Source organism: Aythya marila, assembly GCF_965140915.1.
Source record: "Aythya marila genome assembly, chromosome: 17".
In the NCBI taxonomy this organism is placed as follows: Eukaryota; Metazoa; Chordata; class Aves; order Anseriformes; family Anatidae; genus Aythya; species Aythya marila.
The window spans coordinates 3,838,253-3,860,491 of NC_139058.1; the positions used below are offsets into that span (position 1 = coordinate 3,838,253).

At 56.5% G+C, this 22,239-nt stretch overlaps 1 protein-coding gene across 12 annotated transcripts in view; it reads right to left on the reverse strand.

Moving 5' to 3' along the window:
* NCOR2 (nuclear receptor corepressor 2) overlaps positions 1–22,239 on the reverse strand; it is a 224,630-nt gene that overhangs the window by 78,395 nt on the left and 123,996 nt on the right. For 7 of the 12 annotated variants that reach the window (XM_082774065.1, XM_082774057.1, XM_082774063.1 and 4 more), the window contains 6 exons: positions 21,907–21,959; positions 11,674–11,740; positions 7,078–7,265; positions 5,833–5,929; positions 3,408–3,586; positions 405–459 (listed from right to left, as the gene is read on the reverse strand). In XM_082774065.1, the coding sequence (XP_082630191.1) occupies positions 405–459; positions 3,408–3,586; positions 5,833–5,929; positions 7,078–7,265; positions 11,674–11,740; positions 21,907–21,959 (639 nt within the window). The remainder of the gene's footprint in view (positions 1–404; positions 460–3,407; positions 3,587–5,832; positions 5,930–7,077; positions 7,266–11,673; positions 11,741–21,906; positions 21,960–22,239) is intronic. The other 5 variants (XM_082774067.1, XM_082774062.1, XM_082774066.1 and 2 more) reach the window with 3 other exon arrangements.

Below are 22,239 nucleotides of genomic sequence, written 5' to 3' on the forward strand. Positions count from 1 at the left end.
TGGTGTGAGATGGGCAAAGGATGCGGGTGACCACAAGACCCGGGGCAGACAAGGGCTGCTTGCTCAGGAGAGCACCCGGCCCATCTGTGCTTCCAGGCTGGGTCTGTCCGGGCTTTGCCCGTATGGGCTGTCCCACAGCAGGTACCTGGCCTCGCTCAGAGCAGGAGCAGAGCCGTGCTCTTCCTTCAGATCTCTTTTCCAAACCTTTCTGCCCAATGAACAGCATGAAGGAGGTGTCACCCCACCCTCAGGATCCCTCCCCTGGGGCGAGGAGGGGACCCCCAGGGCCCTGAGCCACCGCCACCGAGGGGCCAAGGATCTCTGCTGGCTGCTCCAGCACCGAAGGAGGTGTGAGTGAGAAAAGGCAGTGTGAAAAAAAGTTAAAGCCACGCAGAGAGACTTACCTTCCTGTCCAGAAAGGAGGCGATAAGGCCGAAGTTCTTCGGGTGCTGCATGAACCTGCGGGAGCAGAGGGGCAGGGTTAGTGTGAGCCCTGCCTGCTGTGTGGCCTTGCCCTGTGCGCCCGGAGCAGCGAGGCCAGCTCCTCGGGGGACCTGAGCGTTTAAGAAAATATTTGCCTGCTGCTCAGCTTCCCAGAAAGACAGAGATTTTAAATCTAGCCCAACAGAGCTGTGGCTCCAACAGGCAGATGTTCAGTGCAGGTTGGGGGTGGCAGTGCCCGACAGCTGCCTGTCACCCCGCTCGGTCCCACGGCCACCCAGACCCGTCCCGAGGGCAGGGTGGGCGCAGAGCAGGATGGCAGAGGATGTGCTGCAGCTGGGATGAGAGGTGGGAAGATGTGGAGAGCAGCTTGGCTCCTCCAGCCCTGCAGGCAATCCCCCAGGCTGCTGGCTGAGCCCTCTCCTCCTCCCTTTGCTGCTCAGCCCCGCTGCCACAGCCACTGCCAGGGCTTCGGGCTGGGTCCGAGGGCTTGGCCTGGCTGATTCCAGCCCAGCACGACACGGGAGGCATCACCCGTGCTCCAGCACCCTTCCTGATGCAGGACCTCGTCCCTGCAGCAGCCAGCACAAGGCTTTTGTGGGTGACGATGAGGAGTGGGGGGGACGTGGGAGCGCGGAGGGCAGCCATGGGAGCGGGATTTGTCGCAGGGACTCCAGACTCCGTCCCACGTCCAGCTGCAGCCTTTCTTTCATCAAGTGTTTTGAAGGGCAGAACTTATCCAAATATAACACAGACACCCATGGGAGATCCCCCAAGCCATGTGACTAAGTAAGTATGTGGATGAAAAAGAAAAAAACAGAAATGCTAGGAAAAAAAAAAAAAAAAAAAGAAAAAAGGACCCGGGCTGCTCAGACAGACTGGGATCACCCCACAGATCCTACGTGTCGTGCTGTGTTTGGCACAAACCAGGGGCTGAGCAAGGGATGGGGTTCTCATGGCCATGTTCACCATGACAATAACACAGATCAGAGGGCAACCCTGTGTTTTCTTGCCAGGTCAGGATGCTGCACTCTCATAATGCCCAATACCATGGGGACACAGTGCTGGGTTGGGTTAAAGGGTCCCACAGCCACTGCTGCTGCTCTCCTGGAAAACCATGGTCTGCCTGGGATCAGGCCAGTGACGTGCTTACACGAAGACCTGAAATGCTGCCCGGCAGGAAATAAATCAGAACCTTCCCTATGGTTGTGGTTTTGATGGTTAAACTGGGTTCAGGGCTGGAGCTTGCAGGCCGTGCAATGCCTAGCTGCTTTCTCTGTGACCAGGGCTGCACAAAAGCCCACGCCAGGTTTTCACGGGCTGAGGATGCTGCCTCTGAGCCACCACCACGGAGAGCACAACCCACGCTCACCTCAAAACCCCAGGCCAGCATCCAAGGTAGCTCAGCTCTCCGTGCACTGGGCTCAGGGAGGGTGCTGGGGCAGCCCTCCTTGGGCCTTGCTTATGGCTCCCAAGTGCCCATCTCCACAAATGAGTTTTGCGAGAGCCCCAAAACCCTTCTGCATTCATGCCTTGGGCTCTGCATCACCCACAGCGATGACACAGAAACCACCGTGCACAGCAGGACGCAAGAGCTGGGTGTGGATCCTTCCAGCCCCATTAGCCAGGCATGGCCCCTCCATTAAAGAGCGAGTAATTAGCCTTTGCGTCATTTGCGTGCAAGCCTCGCTGTTTGGAGTGTCACATTTTAAGGGTAATTAGCAATGAGGGCTCTCCTCTACAATAGGCTTGGAGCTGTTTTGCTTGTTTTGTTCAGTTTTGGTCCGTCCTGACAATGACTTATTCTGGCTGCAAGCAGGGGCTGTCGCGGGCAGGGGGAAGGAAGGGAAGGAGACTTTCTGGCACGGAGTGGCTTTCGGTGTCAGCGCTCCCCTCGGTCACCTGGGTGGCTTCCTGGGCTCTTGCTGGGTGCCGTGGATCATCTAAATTACACACCGGATGGCCACCAGCACCTCGTGATCAGAGCTGTGCCCAAACACGCAGCCCGCCCGCCACACCTAACGCACTGCAACCTCCCGGGGAAGCGCCTGCTCCGTGTGTCCAGCAGAGCTCATCCTGCTGCAGGCTCAACTCCAGCTCGGTTTTTAAGGACACCTATAGCACACTGGGGGCACCCAGTACACCCCAGTGCATTGTGCAACTGGTGTGAGGTGAGGGGGAGGCTGGATGTGGGGCTGAGCTGGGACCCGCGCTTGGCTGGCAGCGCCGCGATACCCTGGGATCAGAAATCCCCAAAGCAATCCCAGTCGTTAGAGCCAAGCTGTTCTCAAGCACTGCTTGCAAACAGGAGCAAACAATGCAGAGAGAGTTTGCTGCACTCTCTGGTGTGGGAATGCAGCCATGGAAACAGCAGCTGGTGGCAAATCCTACAGGCAGCGGGACGGTGCTGAGGGAAAGCACCGGATGGAGGCTGAAACCTGAGTGGGCTGCGTGGCTTTGTTTGATGTTGGCAGCCCCGAGAATCCCCCTGGACGTGCAGGTAATCCAAAAATACCACGCTGCACGCAGCTCTGAGTTTCTCTGGCTCTAAACTTGAACTGGCTGATACAACAGGGGGAGTGAAAACACAAAAACTTTGAGCCTTCTCCCTGCTGGGAGCAGCAGCTTCCCGGATCTCTACAGGGAGCAGGCAGAGCGAAATCACAGGGGCACGAACACACCAAACGGATGCAAAGGCCTGGTGGGCAGGTTTGTGTCCACCTGCATCACCCTACCCCGGGTCCAAAGCGAACAGAGCGACAGAGGCTGCACAACAGCACGAGCTCCTGTCTTCACACCGGGTCCCCGGGTGCGAGATGAATCCTCTGGGAACTCACCCAGGGCACTGGGGCTGCTCTCTGCAACCACCACGCGCTGCCTCAGCAAGCTGGGGCTGCGGCCAAAGGCAGGGCACGGGTCACATCCTGCAGCTCCCGAGGGCTACACGGAGATGTCTCTGCACTCACTTTTCGCGGAAGGTCTCCTTCTCCTGCTCGCTCCACATGTTCATCACCTGCCGGTCCTTGTAGACCTTCATGGGGTCGTCCATCAGGCCGTTCATGTTGATGAATTTCATGCGCTGCTGGTCAGCGTCGTAGAGCATGGGCGGGATGACGGCGAGCTGGCGCATCTGCTTCTCCAGGTTCTGGGGGGGAAAAGCAGAGAGAACAGCTGGTCAGCACCACGGGCCCGCGGGGACCGCAGGGGACAGATGTTTGAGAGGGAAGGACAGGAGGAGGAACGGGAGAACTGAAAAGCAAGCGCTAGGCAGCTTTAGTGCTGGAGTAATTGTAAATTAAACGCTGAAAGAGGCTATTGCCATCAGCCAGGAAGCAATTAATCTTTCTTTTTTGGAATAAAAGGCTTTAAAGACGCGGGGTGGAAATGCCTGACTTAAGGAAAACAGCTCCTATCCGCAACGAGAGACGAGTCAAAGCAGCAGAGGCGCAGGGAGCAGACATCACACCCACGGCCACGTGGAGGTTCAGTCCCCTCTGAGCCGCCCGGTCAGCGGGTCAGCCCTGCAAAGCCTTCTGAAGGGTGCGCAGAGGGAGGAGACCTTTTTCTGACCCCCAGGAAACCCCCCAGGATGCCTCCCAGCACAGTCTCTGCCTTTCCTCCCTCCGTTCAACCTGAAGTGTCTCTGAGCCACCCCAGACCCCCAAAGCTCCGTTTCCACGTGCTCCGGGTTGCCCCCGGGGGTCAGGTTCCCATCGCTGACAGCATCGATCCCCCGTGAGCTCCCACCCCTCTCCTGCCAGCTGTGCAGCTGCTCTCCCACCACCCGGCCACCTCCTCCTGCCACATGAGCAGATCGGATGTCGCCGTGACGGGGCTGCGATTCCTTTCTTTCCTGCTAGCAGCACACCCCGGCACACAACCTGACACCCATGGCTCCATCCAGCTCCAGCACTAAGCCCGGAGCCCAGGCTGCACGCCAGCACGGACTGGGCACACTGGTTTCCTCAGCTATGTCCAACACGGTGGCTAAATGACATCTCACTTGTGCTGTCCCCTACCTGAACGCTGGCTCTGCCCCTCCAGCTGTGCTGCCTGTGGTCCTTTGGCACAAATCCCCGATGTGGGGACGAAGGGAAACCCTCATCACCATCTTCTTTTTGCTCTCAGCACCGTAACCCTGAGTCCTCCCTGCCACCCGGGATGGCACTGGGGACATAAATCCCAGCCGTTGACCCGGGAAGGCCAGGCCCTAAATGTATTACTTTAATTCACAGCGAGATGTTGGTTCCCTGCAGAACACTGCCCAACCCTCCCTGCAAGCTGCCAAACTCAGCCCTCTGCTTGCCTGCTGGGACCAAGCACACAACTGCAGGACGCGGAGGTGCAGGACAGACCCCACTCAACCACCTCCTCCTGAAACGCTGCCCTCAGCGTGGACACAGACACTTCTGCTCGTTTTGCCACCCTCCTCACCCTCACTGGGACTCCTTCCCTTTAGCCATGGGCAGCTTGGGATGCGCTGGAGGTGCAGGCTCATCGCACAGCTCACGGCAGGCAGCCCACCCGTGGTCCTCTGCGGGATGTGCTGGGGCACAGAGCTGGCCCCTGCCCCCTGCATCCTTCAGTCTCATGATGGAAACTCTTCAAACCTCCTCTGAGCAAAGCCAAGCGAAGCCTCCGGGCTTAGCAGAAGGCCAGAGAGGAATTTAGCAGCACGTGCTGTGCATGAGGCCAAAGGCAGCCACGCAACGCTCCCCTTGGCCACCTCCACTGCAGCGTGACACCTCCCCCTGCTCCTCAGCCCCACGCCTTCCCTGTGGTTGCCTGAATTTGCTACCAGCAAGCTGCCTGCAGCCCGGCGCCGTGCACAGGCAGCAAACATCTCAGCTAGTGCCGGGCAATGGCTGCTCTCCCCTCCCGAGCACAAAGCCATTCACTGCAGCTGGCCTCCGTGCCAAGTGAGTGGAACCCTTGTGAAACCAGATCCAAAACGAAGCCAAGGTCACGGGGATGTTTCAAGATGAATGGAGCACTCCCAGAAGATGTGGGCCAACTGGCTCACGTACAAACCATTCATTCCATAGGATTCCCCTGTGTCAGGCTGCACAGCCCATTCAGAACACAAGGAAACAGAAAATCCCCTCTGCCCGTCAGCCAGGGCACCGGCTCCCTTCCCTTCCTACCTCCACCTGCAGTTGGAAGCAAGAGCAGTGAGGTGTTTGTGGGGTGCTCAGGGTCTGGTGTCCCTAAGGGGCCATCACACACCACTAACTCCTACCTACTGGCCACCAGCTAGTAGGGAAGCCTGCCCACCCTGGAGTTGGTGAGATTTGGCATCTGATTTCACCGTGGGGCCTGGTGCTACTCCTCCTGGCCTTCCTGGAGAAGAGCAGAGTGGGAGGTAAAGAGGAGGAGAAAGAAGAGCCTCACCTCTTGTTCCGAGAGCCCATCAATGATTTCTGACACCTCGTGTTCGCTGCGCGCAGCCGACATGGAGAGCCCTCCGCTGCCCCTCTGTCCTACCCTGCTGGGAGAGGGCAAGGAACATTCAGAAACTGGTGCTCTGCTCGGTGCCGTGCTCCACACCAAACACCCCCCGTGCCCCTCGTTCCTCACCTGTGCCATCAGCCACCTCCTGCATGGCTACCACGGGACATTTCACACCCAACCAGGCCCTCCCACCGTATTTTCTCGTGCCCACTTCATCGCCCCACAGCACAGCACAAAGGTGCCAGTGCCAGGACCGAGCAACCAGCACTGTGCTGCCGTGTCTGGTTTGCAAATGCTGCAGGAAATCAAGGTCAGCCAGCAGCATCTACTTCCCATCCTGGATCACCCGACGTAACAACCACGTGTCCCAAGCAATTCAAACTTTTCTCATTAGGCAGGTACAAATTTAAAACAATTGTCAGTACCATTTGTCCCCTTCTCTTTGAGATAAAATAAAGCCACGAATTAGGAACTCTTCACGCATCCAGCTGCTTGCGGGGCACAAGGCAGTGATGGACACGAGCAGCTGGATTCTGCACAGCAGGTGTCCCTGGGCTGGAGTGGGAAGGACGGGGAGTTTTCAGCAAGAAGGGTGGGGATCACAAAATTGCAGCTCCTGGCAGGAAACAACGTGACCTCAGCTGTGCTTTCAGTGAGGAGGAGAAAATGGAGAGGGGGGACAGCAGAGACAGGGACACCCCTTTCAGGGAGACGCTGCTCCTTTCATAGCATCTGCAGTCGTTCCTATAACCTCTGCAGATGTTTCTTCCTCCTGCCCACGCTCCCATCAAAGCACGAGCGTGTTTCAAATCCCTGACATGACCAAATCCATCTGCAAGCCTCGTACATCGTCATTTGGGCTTAGCAATGAGGAACTAACTAGTGCCATCCCAGTCAGGTGGCCAGAAAAGGGAGCTGCCTCCGTGCTCTGCTGCAGCCAGCCGGGAAATCAGCAGCCAGGGGAGCGGGCAGCCACATTCCTGACATTTTTCCTCCTGCTGGAGCTGCGTGGAGCCGCCCTGGGGAAAAAGCAGCGAGTGACTTGTCTGCTGGCTCCTGCACTTGGTGCATCCTGGAGTTATGGGACCAGAAGGGGAGAAATGGGACTGACAGCCATCCCAGCCCGTCCTCCCGCCGACAAACAAAAGAGAAAGGCTGTCCGATACCGGCCCAGCCCCTTCCTACCGCTTCTCCTCTAACCTCTGCATGCGCTCTTGCAGTTCCCGCTGCTTCCGGATCTCTGGGAATTGCTTCTCATAGTATTCCCGCACTTTGCTCTCCTTGGCACGGCGCCGCGGGTTATTTTCGATGCGCTCCACTTTCTTTTCCCAGGCCTCCATCAGCTGGTCATAGCGCTGGCAAAACTTCTGTTCCTGGAAGGGCAGAGCGAGAGGGAGGTCAGGAGATGTGCCTGGAGAGGGCAGCTCCTCAAAGCCCTTCCCTCGATGGCTGAGCGTGAGTCACAGTGCCGGGAGAACCGCGGGTTAGCAGGACACGGACACGCTCCGGGGGCAGATGGGCAGTACAGCCCATCGGGTGCCCTCAGGCTTTTCCCTCCCAAGCCCAAGATTTTTGGTAAAAACAAAAGCGTGACTTCGCTCACCCACTACCCCTTCTGCTGAGCATCCTCCGACACCCTGAGCGCTTGATTCAGCAGCCAGAGCCCCAGGGAAACTCCTCTGCAGCTCCACTACGGGCTGCTCCCGAGTCCACGGAGCTGAGCTCCACACACGTCTCAGCAGATGGACGGGGAGCTCGAGCACAGCACAGCTTGCTGTTCCCAACGCACTGGGCGCAGGCACACTGAGGGCTGTGCTCCCAGAGGCGCTGTGCTCAGACTCATCCTCACCGGCTGGAGGTTTGGAAAGAAAAAGCTTTTAAATGTGCACGGAACCCTCCTGCTGCAGTCAGTGAGACAAGGCGATTTCACGGCACTAAGGATTAGCTCTCAGATGCTAATGTGTGGTTTAATATTATTACTAGCAACGTCGTTGGGATGCGGCACGTGCCCGGCATGGCCCCGTCCTTATTACTATCATCAGAGCTCACACGATGCCTTCTGCATCATCACCGCTTCCAAACACTTAAAGCAAAACGCTCTGGGTGGGTTGGAGACCTCTGATGCCAGATAAAAACCTCCAAGGTACTGCGGCGCGGGGGCAAGGCGGTGGTGAGAAACAGACCCCAAAGATCTGGGCTTCCTGGCAAGGATGTGTGCCCGAGGCTGCGCAGGCTGCAAACAGGGCGTGCGCACACTGCCCACCTGCAGCACCACGGCTCCGAAGGCACCCGCCTCGACTTCCCCGCCGTCAGGCAGCGACAGAGCTGTCATTTAGGAGATGCCACCTCCTCCCCTGGCCACAGCTCGCCGTGCCGGGGAGAGGTTTTGCAGTGGCAGCACGGATGGGCAACCCCTGCCACCCACGCACAGCGGCGCTGGCACTCAGCGGCACGGCGCGGTGGCAGCCAGCCCTCGGCCGCGGTGCCCTCGGTTCCTGCACCCCACACACCAACCACGCTCCTCCCCAGGGGTTTTTGGGGGGCAGCCAGGTACCCAGAGCTTTAAAATCCTGTTTGCAGCACGAACTGAGCCTTCCTGCACCGCCAGCCGAGGTGGCCTCGAGCTGCTCTGCCTTGCTCTGTCCGGCACGAGTGCCCGAGGTGCCCGCAGTGCCGTGCCCCCGCCCCGTGCCACGAGGGACGCTCACGTGAAAGCAGCTGGGCAACCAGAGGGGATTTTAAGGTTTCGTTCTGAGCGAAGCAAGTGCCTTGCAGGCCCCAAATCAGGAAGCGAAAGCAGATGGCGCTTTGCAAAATAATCAATGGCAAACCCCAGGTTGCCTCCCTCCCCCTGCACTACTGAGCTGAGTCCGCGGGCTGGTTTCAGGAGCCGCCGGCGCGTTAGTCACCGCGGCAGCACCGGGGCGAATCGAGATTTCAAAGAAATAAAACTCATCTCTCGCCGCCACCATCCTACGGCTGGAGGGAAGTCCGGTGCCACAGGACTTCCCAGATGCACCCTGCTCTTGTCTCACTCTCTTAGCAACCAGAAAAAAAAAAAAAAAAGAAAAAAAAAAAGAACAAGAAAAAAAAAAAGCAGGGTGAGGTAAAACCCACCAAAAGGATGGAAACGCCCAGTTTCAGCCCAGGAGGCAGCTGGGTGACCCCGAGCCAAGTGGATTTGTTGTGCCACGGCCCCAGGCACCAGCAGCAACAACTGGTGCTGCTCCCATCCTGGCTCACGGGCTCAGCCCAGGCATCCTGGGCCTGGCTGTGGCCCAAGCAGACCCATCCCGTGATCCTACAGCCTCCTGGGGGCAGTTCTCAGGTACTCAGGACATTCAAAGCACCTCCAAACCCTGGGGCGATGCACACTAACCCTCTCCCCCCAGATCAATTAATTCCTGCAGCACAGGGGAATCACAGCTGCTGCGTTTTCACCCCTCCCGAAGTGATGCCGTCTCGGCCCGATGACAAACGAGAGCTCCCATCCTGCCAGCACTGCTGCAGCCTCTCACTTTCGGAGCATCGCGTTTGGGAAGAGGATAAAAATACCCCGCAGGGTTTACCGAGCCGGGGCGCCGGGAGGCAGCTGGTGGCCGGGAGCCAGCCTTGCTCCGGCCCCACAGAACCTGGGGACGCCGAGTTCACCCAGGACAAGGGCTCGGGGAGGGTTTATTTTAGCTTCCTTGACGCAATTTGTTATTCAGAGGCCCCTTACAGCACTCTGTCTCCAGGTTTTCGCAGCTCTAGCACCAGGAGAGGCTCCTGGGTCAGGCACTTCAGGAGCAGGAGCACCTAATCCTTCTCCAAGCATCCTCCAAGCCAGCGTGTCCACTCCCCAAAAAAAACCACCTGCGCCGGCTCCTGGCCTCGGTGCTCCCTCTCCTCTCCTTCCCGGCTCATCCTCCCACCAGCCTCTCCATCCCACGAGCGGTGGCGAGCCAAATGGGACCTGCCACGCTGAGCTAAAAGCGGGTGAGTAGTAACGCTGCCGTAGCAGCTGAAGGCAGGCTGCAGGCTGCGCCAAGCCCTCCCGCAGCCCACGCGCCCGCAGCTCCTCGGTGGGGAGGAGAAGAGCGAGGGTGGCAGGAGGAGCTGCTCCAATCCTGCACCAGCCCCACTGTTCGGCTTCCCCGCTTGATGGAGATAAACCTTCTGCGGCCAGAAGGGCTCCCTTTGCCCTGCTCTCTCTGCAGCATCACCTCTTTGGTAGGAAATAAAAAGCTTTTGCTGCGCCGACCCTGGTGGAGCAAGAGGGATCCCTGCGGGCTCCTCCGAGGGGGCTCTCGTGGCTGAACCCAAAGGTGTGCTCAGCCCCTGCTCCAGCTGGCCCCGGGCAGTGGCAAGGCAGCAGCAAGGGCAAGAGCCAGCGAGGAAGGCTGGCACGTCGATGGGCTTTGCTAAAAATAGGGCCCGCTACAAAATAGGCAGAAAAATAGCTAAGCACACCCGTTCTGCAAACAGCATCAGCAAATGTGTGCGCTCTGCAAATTCAGCAACCTTCTGTTGCCTGTTTTGTAGAATAGGCAAAACGCTTCCCTAAACTGAAAAATCCCCTTTCAAGGACACTGAATAAACCGGCTGGCAGAAATTCACCTATTTTGCATGACAGGCGACTTGACTGCAGGCCGTATTTCAGGAACCGTGCTCCTGCAGCCTAACTAAACCTTTCCCCCCAGCTCCTTGATATTCACAACAGCCTCAGTCCAGCTTCAGCACAGCTCCCGTTTTGTTCCCTTCTGGTTGCAGTAAAGGACAGCCAGCTCTGCCCCGAGGAAGGGGACACCGACCCCCTGCCCACTGCTGCAGAAGCCGTCAGCTGTGGCAGGAGAGGTCCCGGAGCGGTGCTGGAGAAACCAGCACCAAAGGAAATCCTCCAACCCGCAGCATTTGCACCTCCAGACCCTGACGCTGGCACCTGAGTCCGACCCAGCACAGACACACATCGGGAAGCGGTGCTGGCACCTGGCAGGTGAACCCAAAGCTCTGCGTGGCGAGCTGAATCACCCTCCGTGCTTGGAAACAGCGAGACACCACAAAATCCACCTCGCACTTCCCAGTTAGGGTCGTTGGTTGCTTCTGGCATTTCCCCTCCTTCGTGCAGCACAACCAGCCAGCTGCTTTCGGCTTCCAGCTCCCGCTGGCAGCAGGCAACTGGCAGCACCGAAAGCAGCAATTCTGTAAATCCCACTTGAACTTTCTCCTCTCATCGCTAGGGTCCTGGAACAGCGCTCTGAAGTCTCCTACCAACACCCACCTTCCCCCTGACACAACCAAAAACCCCCTCCTGGAAGGATGCTGGAAGTGATCTTGCAGGCAAGGCTGTCCAGAAATGACCTGCCCAGGGCCTGGTTTTGTTCTGAACCATAAATTCCTAGAACATTGCTCGGTGACCAGAGGCAGCTCAGCCTCCAGAGCGTTTATCAGAAGCGGAGCCAGCTTCTTTCACCCATCTCTCAGGGTTCAGTTACTCACAAAACAGACATTTACCCTAGGAAAAGTCACTCTGAGATCGCTGCGCTCCCCCGTGATGGAGCCAACCCCGTGTGCGTGCTCCGCGCGGGGTGCTCGTGGAGGGAGGTGCTGCACGCAGCAGGGCCGGGGACCTCTCCTTTACATCCGAGTTGCTGTTAGCATCAGAGGTGCCACGGCAAGGAAACAGACAAAGCAGCAGACAAAGTGCTCAGCGGGTCTCTGCTGGAAAAATCCCTTTCCTTTCTGACATACTGAATTACGCTGCTTTATACTCAGAAAGCAGGGTACGCAGGAGTCACTTACCCACTGCTTGCGAGCATGATTTCTCCTCTTAAAGTACAAAATTAACTTTTTCCGCATTGCCTGGTTTCTGCAAGAGAAAAAAAAATGAGATCTGGTTAATGAGTGGGCTAAAATTCGACGCCTGGCACTCCCAGCTCACCCAGGAGGTCACAAAGCCGCTTCCACCTTAGCTTGGAGCCAAACCAACGTCAGAGCAGCGAGCGCGGTTATCTGGGGACCTTGCGCCAGCTTTATGGAAAGATCAACAAACTCTCGAACACGAGGAGCACCGACCACGTCTGCTAGCGAAACCAGGACCAAGGTTGAGAGCTAAGCTCATAAAATCCCAATTCTGCTACCAGTTACCGTGCGCTCAGCACGGATCAGAGTCCCAACAGCACCAGGTGGCCGTCGCACGCCACCCAGGGCAGGGGCACAAAGGCTGGGACGTGAGGGCGATGCCTTCTCCCTGCCTCGACCTCAGGAAAACAACTTTTCCCTCCTGCTTCCTCCTGTGCATGAGCTTACAAAGGCTAACGGGGCATCGGCGAAGCAACACAGACACACACACACACACCCCAGGGTTATTCACCCCGGGCACCGCCGTGCTGATAGGGAGGCCGGGTTGCAGCAGTGCTGGCAGCTCGTATCTCCTGACCTCTTGCTTTCTTGGAGCCGTGCCTAACAAAGCTGCAAACAAACCAGCCAGGAAAGTCCGGCCACTTGCAGAAGTGTGACCTCAAGAGAGAAACCAGCCGCTACGACCACAACCGAGCCGGCGTCTGCCCAGACACCTCCTCGGTTTCTTCTTCTTTCTGCTTTTTCAAGTTAGCACGAAACGCTCTTGCAGAAGAGAAACACCCACCGAAGCAGCGAGGTGCTGGAGAAGCTGCAGGAGCTCCGAGAGGCTGCACGAAACCGAGAGCTGAGCTGGTGCAGTTGTTCCTGTTACAGTCACAGCAATAAAATCTCTAGGTTAAAGGTAGGGAGCGGGGACAAAGGAGTTTCCTGAAGTCTTTCCTCCGGATTAGAGGCAGAGCTGCAGCGTGTAATTACTGGCCAGGAGCTTAGCAGCATCACGCAGGCACGGTCTGCGGGATTTAGCACAACGAAAACACACCCTCACCGACCCCTCAGTTCCCTCCCTGGCTGGGAACAAAAAGCACCCTCCTCTCCCCCTACATCCCTAAACACAGCCTCCACGATCTGTTGAGCAAGGGCTTGGATAGCAAACCTCGTCCTCCCATTCCATTTCAGAAATCAAAGGGGCATTGATCATCGGGGGGGGGAAAGCTAATAAACCCTCAGACGGGCACGTTCTGCCTCTGCTCTTTTTCGCCAGTACGCTTACAAAGGACCCACTGTTGCTCCAGGCTGCACTGCAAAGATCAGAGGCCACCTCATTAGGCATATTAACAAATATCACTGCCAAGGGCTGCTTCTCCCTGCTGGATCGCACAATGCCACTGTCTTTTGTCTCTGTCTGGGCGGCACCATCCTCCGAGGAGCCGCAGAGCGGCTTGGCAGGCGAGGGGCTGAGCGAAACCTCACTGCTGAGCTCTGGGAGAACGGCAATCACTTGCCCTAAACACTTAGGGAAACTGAGGCACCCGCAGGCTCTCCTCCCCTGGCTCCTCGCGTGCTCCCGTGTCCTGTTGTGCCCGGCGAGATTTCTCCTCTGGCTCCAGCGCTGCGCGGTGCCGCAGCGGGCAGCTGGCCCTTCTGCAGGGACCCGGCTGATGGATTTCGTTCCAAGGCTTTAGTTCTGCGTGAGAAAGCTCCAACAGGAGACCGTGCCCAAAAGACACATTCCCATTGTTTGCTTGTTTATTCCAACTCTGATGGAAACTCTGCTGGAGCGATGCTCCTGGCGGTAACTTGGGCACAGCCCTGGGCTGACTCCTGAGATGTGCCTCCCTCCTGGGCTCCTGTCAACTCTGGGTACTAAAACAGCCTGAAGCACGAAAAAATTGACAACCAAAAGGCAAACTAAAAGGTGCCTGGCTTGTAACGCTCTTTTACCTGTTTTTGTGACTATTACAGCAACCCCACCACTTTTAAAGCCCTTGGTGCTCAGCACAGAGCCCAGCGCTGCTCCCCGCGGTGCGCAGCCCCATGCTGCACGTCATGCCCACACACAACAGAACAAACCCACCCAGCAAACTGCTCGCCCCTTTCCTCCTCACCCCACCAGCACAACCAAAGCCCAGGAATAGGTTGTAGGGGAAGGATTTGGCCCTGGAAGGGCCAGCACAGCCAAATCAATTCCTGCCCTTCACGTGCCAGCCCAGGCGACGCCCAGGAGCGGTGTGGGACTTTGACACCGTTGCTGGATCCGCCGCAGGAGCCTGCAGCAGGCAGGAGAGTAAGGGAAGAAAATCAGGAGCTCGTACACAGCTGATGCATTGCCTTGAGTTTTGCATCATGGCTGACCTTGGGAGTGCTAATAGAGGCAAAGATTTAATGGCTCTGCAGCTGTAAAAATGGGGAATGCCTTGAACGCCCGTGGATGTTTACCCCTGCCAAGGCTGAAACAATCAAGGAGTGATTAAAAACAACAACCACCCTCTGCTAAGTACCCGAAATGTTTTTGCCACTTTATCTTTTTTTTTTTTTTCTTGCATAAGGTCAACCTCTTAAAGGTTAATAAAATCTCGGTAAATATAAATAGGCTTCACAGTTTATCTTGCTACATGTGCTGCTGTTACTTAGAAACCATTTGCAGGGAGGTTAATTCAGGCCACACGTCTCCGAAGCACACGCTGTGCTCCCTGGGCGAATCAAACGGGGAAAGAAAATTCCTGCGGCACAGCCAGGGAAGGTAAAGGCTGTCTGCTGATAGCCCTGCACAGACACAACCAGCGTGGAGCAGCCTGTCGGAAAGGTCGCTCTTGCAGCGTGCCAACCTTCCTTCATCATCCTCAGCGGATGCCTGAATCCTTCCAAATCCCCGCCTGAGGCTTGCCAGTGTGGAAGAAAAGCATCGCATCTGGAGACCTGGCTGGCTTGGAGAAACCACGCAGTCCGCAGGCAGAGGGAAGGGAGGCTCCTTAGATAAAGCAACAGTGACTCTTGTGGGCAGTTTCAAGTACTGCTGTGCTGCACAAGACACCCACGTCACACACGCCAGGGCAGGCTGAAGAGCTCGGTCCCCGTCCCGTGTGCAGCTGCTGCGGCAGAAGGAACCAGGCTAGGACGGACACAGCCCGCTGGCAAGCTGGGTTTTGGGGCTGCCAGGTGGCACATCCACGTCTTTGTATGTGACAGCCCTCGATGCAGCTCCCTTCTGTGAACTTGTCTCACAAACATCGGTGTTTCTGCTCTCCCCGCTAGCCCGGAGCTGCTGCTGCTGCTCTCAGAGTGCTCTCCCAGCTCCCCAAGGATCTTGGTCCCCGCTGCTGGTGAGCTCAAGCAGCGATAAATCCCCTTCCAACCCTGCCGGGAACAGAAAGCCCAGCCTGCCATGGAGGCTGTGGGTGATTCGGGATATTTCACACCGGGGCCCGTTTGTTTCCATGCCCAGGGTGGCAGCAGCTCTGGAGGCAAACCGCCCAATTCGGAGGCTGAGTGCAAGCTGGATGAGCCCAGCAAGAACCCTGGTCCCACCAGTCCCCAGCACCTCCCCATGAGCAGCAGGGCCAGAAGGAACCAGAGGCTCAACCAGTTAAACCAAACTGGGAGCGTGCTGCTCGAGCGTCACCCGCCACCGGTGCAGGAAGCGAGATTCGGGTATCTGTAATTTGGGGTGTGCCTCAAGGACTGCACGTCCTTACGTAACTCTTCCTCGTCCCACGGCCCCGCTGACCTCGCTGGTGGGTCCCACACCTCAGCAGGGTTCTCAGAGCCAACCTCCAGCCCACCAAGTGCCCAACAAAAAGCCCATCTCCTCTCCCCCTCTAAGCAAAGCCGGGAGCCCCGTGGAAGCCGCCGCTTCCACCTTAACGGCCTTGGCGCGAGGTTGCTTTTGTTTTTTTGGCTTTCACAATGGGGCCAGTCAAGGAGAGAAACTGTAACTCTGACTTCTGAGTCACTTGGCTCGGGTCCTCATGAATTACTTGGCTGCGAGCCTTCTGGGGGTTGCAGCCTCGTAAGGATGTGCGCAGCCACATGCGCGTCGGTGCCGGCGGAGGTGCGCGCGGGCGCTGCCGAGGCGCCGGGGTGAGACTGCCGAGGACACAAAGGGCCCACGAACTGCAGCACACCTGCCCAGGAGACCTTGGGCCAGGGCGAGAGGAGATGAAAGGAAGTCTGCTATTTGATCAGAACTAATCACGGGTATTTAATTACCCAGGGACGTCTTTCATCAGCCAGCCAGTGCAAACAGAGTCGGGATCAAGCCTGCAAAGAGCGACGGGAAGGAGGCCGCCAGCAGCTGGCAAACCCATTGTACGGTGAGATTTATCGTGCGGGGCCGGAAACGGAGAAGCCTCCTGGCAACTCGACCCAAACAAAGCACTGCCAGCGAGACTGCAGATCTTAAATCACGGGACCCGCAGAGCACAGCAAGAATGCTCCAAGGTTAACCCAGACAAGGGAGCAGCGCGGGCACACGTAGAGATGTCGAGATGTCTGTGTCCCTGGGGGCAACGCTGGGAGCAGGGTGCCAAGCCCTAATGGTGGCAGCAGGGTGCTGAGCCCTGCTGAGAGGGCAGGGAGCAGGATGTCCCTTCCACGGGTGGCTGCGCTCAGTCGTTCCCTCGCTCTGAAATGGCCGGGGCGCAGCGATGCAGTGTCACCTGTTAGCCCACAGGCAGGTCACGTTCCTGGAAAACGAACTGTTCAGAGCTTTCTTGCAACATTCAGGAGCTCTTTCTGGGGAAGAAAAGCGAAGCAGATCTTCAGTTAATTCGCCTTGGAGCATTTCGATGGGCTAAACCAAGAGCACCCTGATGCCGCTGAGGAGGCAGCCGGTCATGCAGCCAGCAAGCTGCAGCTGTGCCTAGAAACTAGTCAGAGAAAGAAGCCATCCAGAGGTCTGCCAGCTTCCTAAATCACGTCCTGCAGGCCCACGATGCGTTCGGCTTTGAAGGCCCGAAGTCATCACCGTAATTCATCCACGTGTGAAAAAGTTGGTGCTGGTGATTCACCTGGCAGCTCCGAGGGCAGCGAGATCGCTGCGCTCCGAGGAGGGGGCGCCTTGGTGACACAGCCTGGCAGGTCCCTGCGGTGCCACCCCCTCGTGAAGATGCTCCCAGCGAGATGCCCAAACGCCTCCCTCGGGCAGCGGGTACAGCCACGGCCATGGCATTGAACATCAGGTTGGAAATTCATGCCCTGCCTCTTTAGTGCCTAGGAGCTTAGGACCACCAGGAGACAAACCCAAGCGAGTGCAGAAGCACTTCTGGACATGGGTTGGACACATTTGATGCCTTTGCCTCCCCTTGAAGCCCAAGCATTTCAGGATAGTCCATGCAAGAGAACCATGGACTGGCAAGAGCAACAAGCAGAAGGCTGCAGGGTGGCTGCGTCCTTTAGAAATTCATCACAAGGAAATGCTTCTGCCCTGGTACGTGCAAATAGAGAATAAAAGAGATGAGAAACCTTGAATGGGATGAGCGGGGAGCTGCTAGGTGAATTTCTAATGAGGAAAATGTCTACAAGCTCTAATAAAAAGAGCTGAAAGAGAATGCATTAGTAATTGCAGGGTTTGGAAGAGCATTTGTGTTACATGTCAGGCTTTTACTATGAATTTAGAGGCAATCCATTGCTACTAAACCCCCTAAACAGGCAGTAATGAAAAGATGACTTATATTTGCCAGAGTGACAAGTGATTTGGAAAGCTGTAGTTAGCAGCAGATTTTCAGAAGAAAGCTGTTCTGCTTTGGGGAGAAAGGGGGAGAGGCAGCTCAAAAAGAAAAAGGTATTCAGAAGCCCCTAAACCTCTCCGAACATCCAAATGAAAGATTTCCGTTCCGCACATTTCCCCCCAAGAAAAGCCATCAGCTGCAGACAGCAACACAAATGGGCTAACAGTACACACAGCTGGGCTGCCGCTGCATCTCGACATGCAAGAAAATCAGAAGCACACAAAGCTCTTGATCAGTTTTGTGCTAAATGTAAACTCAGACACCTCTGCGGGCATCTCGTGGGAACGCTGCCTGCTTTCAGCCCAGGATTTCTGAACTGCAGCACAGCAGCAAGGAGAAGCCCTTGCAAAGAGGGCTTAAAGCTAACTCTGTAAGCAGCACCTTGCACGTGCTTACCCTGGGCTTTTCAGTTTTCCTCTGGGGTGCTTTTTCCGGGCTCAGAAGCTCACGTTTTGCTTTCCAACACAAACCCCACAGCCTGCGATTTCAACATGACTGCCTCGAGAAGGGGGAGGAGAGTCCTACCGGGCTGCTCTTCACGGCTGACCGAGTCGGAATCCACTGCAGCGGAGGCGAAGGCCCCCTCGGAGAATCTCTCTCCAGGAGGACAGCAGGTAATTGATCCTGCTTGTGTGCACGCCTCGCCTTTGCTCAGACACTTGGCAGAACGAAGGTTAAAGCCTTCGGGGCCAGGAGCCTGGAGAACACGCAGCGACCCTACCAAAGCTGGGTAGGAAGAGCAGCTCTCACCCTGCACATCCACCAGCTGGCAAAACACCAACAGGACGAGGCACAGAACAGATGCGGTGGTGCTGAACTGGAGCACAATTAGGCGTCCTGTATTTCAGCAAGGTTTAAAAAAAAACAAAAAAAACAAAAAAAAACAAACCACGAGAAGTCTCCGCATCCCCTGACCTGCTGCAGAATCCATCAAGCAGCCTCCAGTTGGCACACCGCAAAGCTGGGAAATTCACAATGTGCACGAGCGTGGGCCAAGCTAGCTCTGGGAACAAGCTCACGCCATCCCCGTCGGTGTAAGAGCACTTCAATGCTCTCTGTGCTTGACGAGAGAGAGGCTGAGCGTTTCCCTCCAAGGAAGCAGGTACTGCGGGCACCAAGGCCCCTGTCCTGCCCCAGGTAGGTCAGCTCCTCGGCACAAAGCCCTCGGCTGTGCCTTGGGTCCCGCAGCAGCTGTAGCATGCAAAATTAAGCACGCTTGCTGGAAGCCTGCGCTCGCAGGTGAACCGGAGGGACCCGAGCAGGCGGGTAGCAGAGCACAGCGAGGCAGTCAAACAGGACTTAAAAGCTTCTGAAACTGCAGACACTGGGATGAACTGGGGCATGAAATTAATTTTAACTGCACTGAATAGGAGACAGGCCATAAAACTCCGCGGAAAAGAAGAGACCGGGAACGTTTGAGGAAGAGCAGGAAATCTTCCCGTAACTCCCCAGTCAGCTCTGCGAGCAGAAGTGACTCATCCCCGCTGAAAAGCAAAGCAAACAAGCAGGAGGAATTAAAGCAGTGTTGCAACGCGCAGAGTATCGCTGCAGAGAAATCGAGGAATTCTGGCTTTGTGATATTCAAATGCCTTCCCACTGACGCTTGCAAACATTCAACTGAGAAAAAAAAAAATCACCCTAGGAAAAGCTGGGGGGGAAAAAAAAAAAGGCATCTGTGAGTAGAAGCAGCCTGATCGTCCTTGCGTGTCCAGGTAGGAGGCTCCGAACCCACCTCCCATGGGATCCGTTTATTTTTAGGGCAACAGAGTCAGCAAACGGTGAGGTCTCGGGGACAGAATCACCCAGCAAGGTGCCAAAAGGCTTTTTCACCATGGCTAAACCTGCTTACGGTGAGGTTGTTCAGAAGAACCTGCACCCCGTTTCAGCCCAGCAAAGCGCAGCCTGCGGTGCCCTGGCGGCTCCCCCCTGGTGCTGCAAGGCACCGGGCTGCTACCTCCATGCCCCACGTGAGCTCCTGGAGGGGCAGCCACCCCAAGCCAGGGAGCAGAAATGCCCACAAGGATGCTATGGGTTGGATTTTTTCAAGATGCACAAGTTTAACACCTCCTCACCTTGGGCACACCACCGTGAAGTGTCTGCTCGCTGCAACTGCTGAGACCTCGATTTTGTGCCTGGCCCTCAGGCACCCAAACATTCTCTACCGTGCAGCAAGGGCACAAGAGGTGGGAGGACAGGACTCACCGATCTCCCCGCACTTCTCTGAAGGCAGCACAATAAAATCCAAACCCCAGGACCTCTGAGACAGGCCCACGGTCAAAAGCAGCAAGCATCTGGAGCCCGGATAGCTCGAGGGCCTTTCCCTGACCTAGATCTGTAAATGCGCCCGGCTGGCATCAATAACCAGCTGAAGACAGCTAATTGCAAGGTTTCTGGAAGGAGGAGATGGTGGCTTTTCATTAAAATGTGTGGTTTCCTTCCCATGCTTTTGCAGCATTAATCACCGAGAACATTAACCCCACGGCTCCCTGCTTCAACCTCACCTTGGTTTTCAACCTCGCCTTGGTTTATCACCGCTACGGCCACGAGGGAGGGAGGGGAGCCCACGGCAGGGCCGGGACGACCTTCCTACAGACCAAGAGGAGAGGACAGCCTGCTGGGGAGGTGCTGGAAGCTGCTCTGACAACGCTTCGCGTCCCATCACCGGTTTCACTCCTGCCCTGCGCAGTCACTGTCCCCTCCTGCTTGCGCCCATCTTCCACGCGGTAACAAAGGGCAGGAAATCATTTAAATCGCAGGAAAACATCATCCCGAAACTACAAATATTGGCAAGGGAACGGAGAGTGGGTGAAGTAGCTGGAGCTACTTTTAACTTGTTCTTCCGTGGACAAAGTTAGCAGGTAGCTTGAAATCGCCACCTCCAGCGCCCGGCTGGTGATGGAGAGCTTCAAGAGGAGGGGAGGTCGGGGGACCCTGGCAGATGGTGGCATCCACACGCCTCAAGTGCCTGGGGTGGGTCACAGCCTGCAGTGTGAAGGGCACATCCCTGGGCCAGCACCAACGCTGCACAGAATGGTTCATCAGCCGTAAACCCCCCGAACCAAGAGCAAAACCCAGGTGTGAGAGCAGGGGGCTGCAGGCTCGCGGTGAGCACAGACCCCGCGCCAGGCATCGTCTCTTCTCCCAAGGGTATAATCAGCACTGCTTCGTAATTCACGGCTTGAATCAGTAAAAGCTTGAGGGGGTGGCTCTGATTCCCTTTGCTGTTTCACATCTCCACAGCTAGCAGAGCACACCTGAGCGCGGCGCCCTGCGGGAGGCAGCCGGTGCGCAGGGCACACATCTGCCCACCGCATGCACCAAAATCCTGGGCAGCCCTCGCCCAAGGCTCCTGGCAACATCTGCCGAGCTCCAACTGGGGTAAACGCAGTGCCAAAGGCACGTTTGCTGCCTCCTCCTTCCCCCGGTGCTTGGGGACAGCAGCATTTAAACACCGCCAGCGCTCCCCTGAGCCCCGGCAGCAGAGCACAACAGCAGGAGCCCGTTAACTCTTTCCCTGTAATTCCCCTGGCACCAATTAACATACTGCTGAAAAGCAGAAGATTATTAACTTTTGTTAATAGATTATTAAAGATGATTATCAGCAGCTGACCGAGCCCGTACCGAAATAGACTTGCTGCAGGCAGCGCCGAGCAGCCCGCTCACAGCAATCATCGCTTCATTCAAGCCAGATAAAAGTTTCAGATCTGGTTTGCCTATTCAAATTTCCAACAATAATCACAATTATCACTATTCTCATTATCTGTTATATTTCTTCTGTGTTCAGGAAGTCGTTGTGGTTATTAAATGCAAGTTGATGATTAAATCATGTATTGAGGTGATAAGTCATAAATTACATGATTGCTAAGTCTCAGTGAGTATCTCTGAAATAACCAGTTGTTATTAGACATTCAAGAGGTGCTTCAGGAAAATCTAATTGTAATTGCAACTTCTCATTTCACTTCAGCTTCCCCGCATGCAAACACACACACGCGCACGCTGGCAGCTGATTTCGTACTTCGGCATGCGTGAAACGAGACAAAAAAATAAAATAAAATAATAAAGCACCACGCAGCTCGTCTCCTTCCCAAATGCCCTTGGACACCACTGTCACCCACACGGCAGAGCCACCCCCGAGCGTGGCACCGGGGAGGGCAGAGCTGCAGCACCACGGGGATGTGGCCCCCAGCCCCCTGCAGCCAGGGTGAGAGCCCTGCAGGAAAGCCCTGAGCGAGGAGCCAGGATTTGCTGCCACCACCCCCAGGAAAATCAATCGGCACCTTCAGCATCCGTCTCAGCTCCCGGAGATGGGTCGTGCTTCGGGCACCCCGAGCGGTGAGGCAGCAGCTCTGGGAAGGTACGGACGGGGTCTGGGAGCGAGCGAGCATCCCCTGCCGCAGCCTAGTGCACAACCTGACATTTAGAAGAGCCTTTATTGCCCCGTACTTACATTTTAATGTTTTCATGGTATTGCCTGGTGTCTGAAGGCTGGTTGTATAACGGCTGAAATAAAGAAGAAAAATGAAGGCATAAATGGTACAGCCTGACATTTAGAAACTTAATCCTGGCTGCAACTGCCTCCCGTCCCCCCCCCCCAGCCTCACCAGCCTGGGCGCAAAGGGACAGCAGCACCCGCAGCACCGCCCGGCCCCGTCCTCGTCCCCGTGCCCCCCGTGTCCCCTGCCGGAGGGAGCTGGCTGCCGGCAGCGCCGCCGAGTCCCCGCGCATCCCGGCGCAGCCCGTGGGAGGGCAGGCAGCGCCCGAGCTGGAAGCGTTTTGCTAC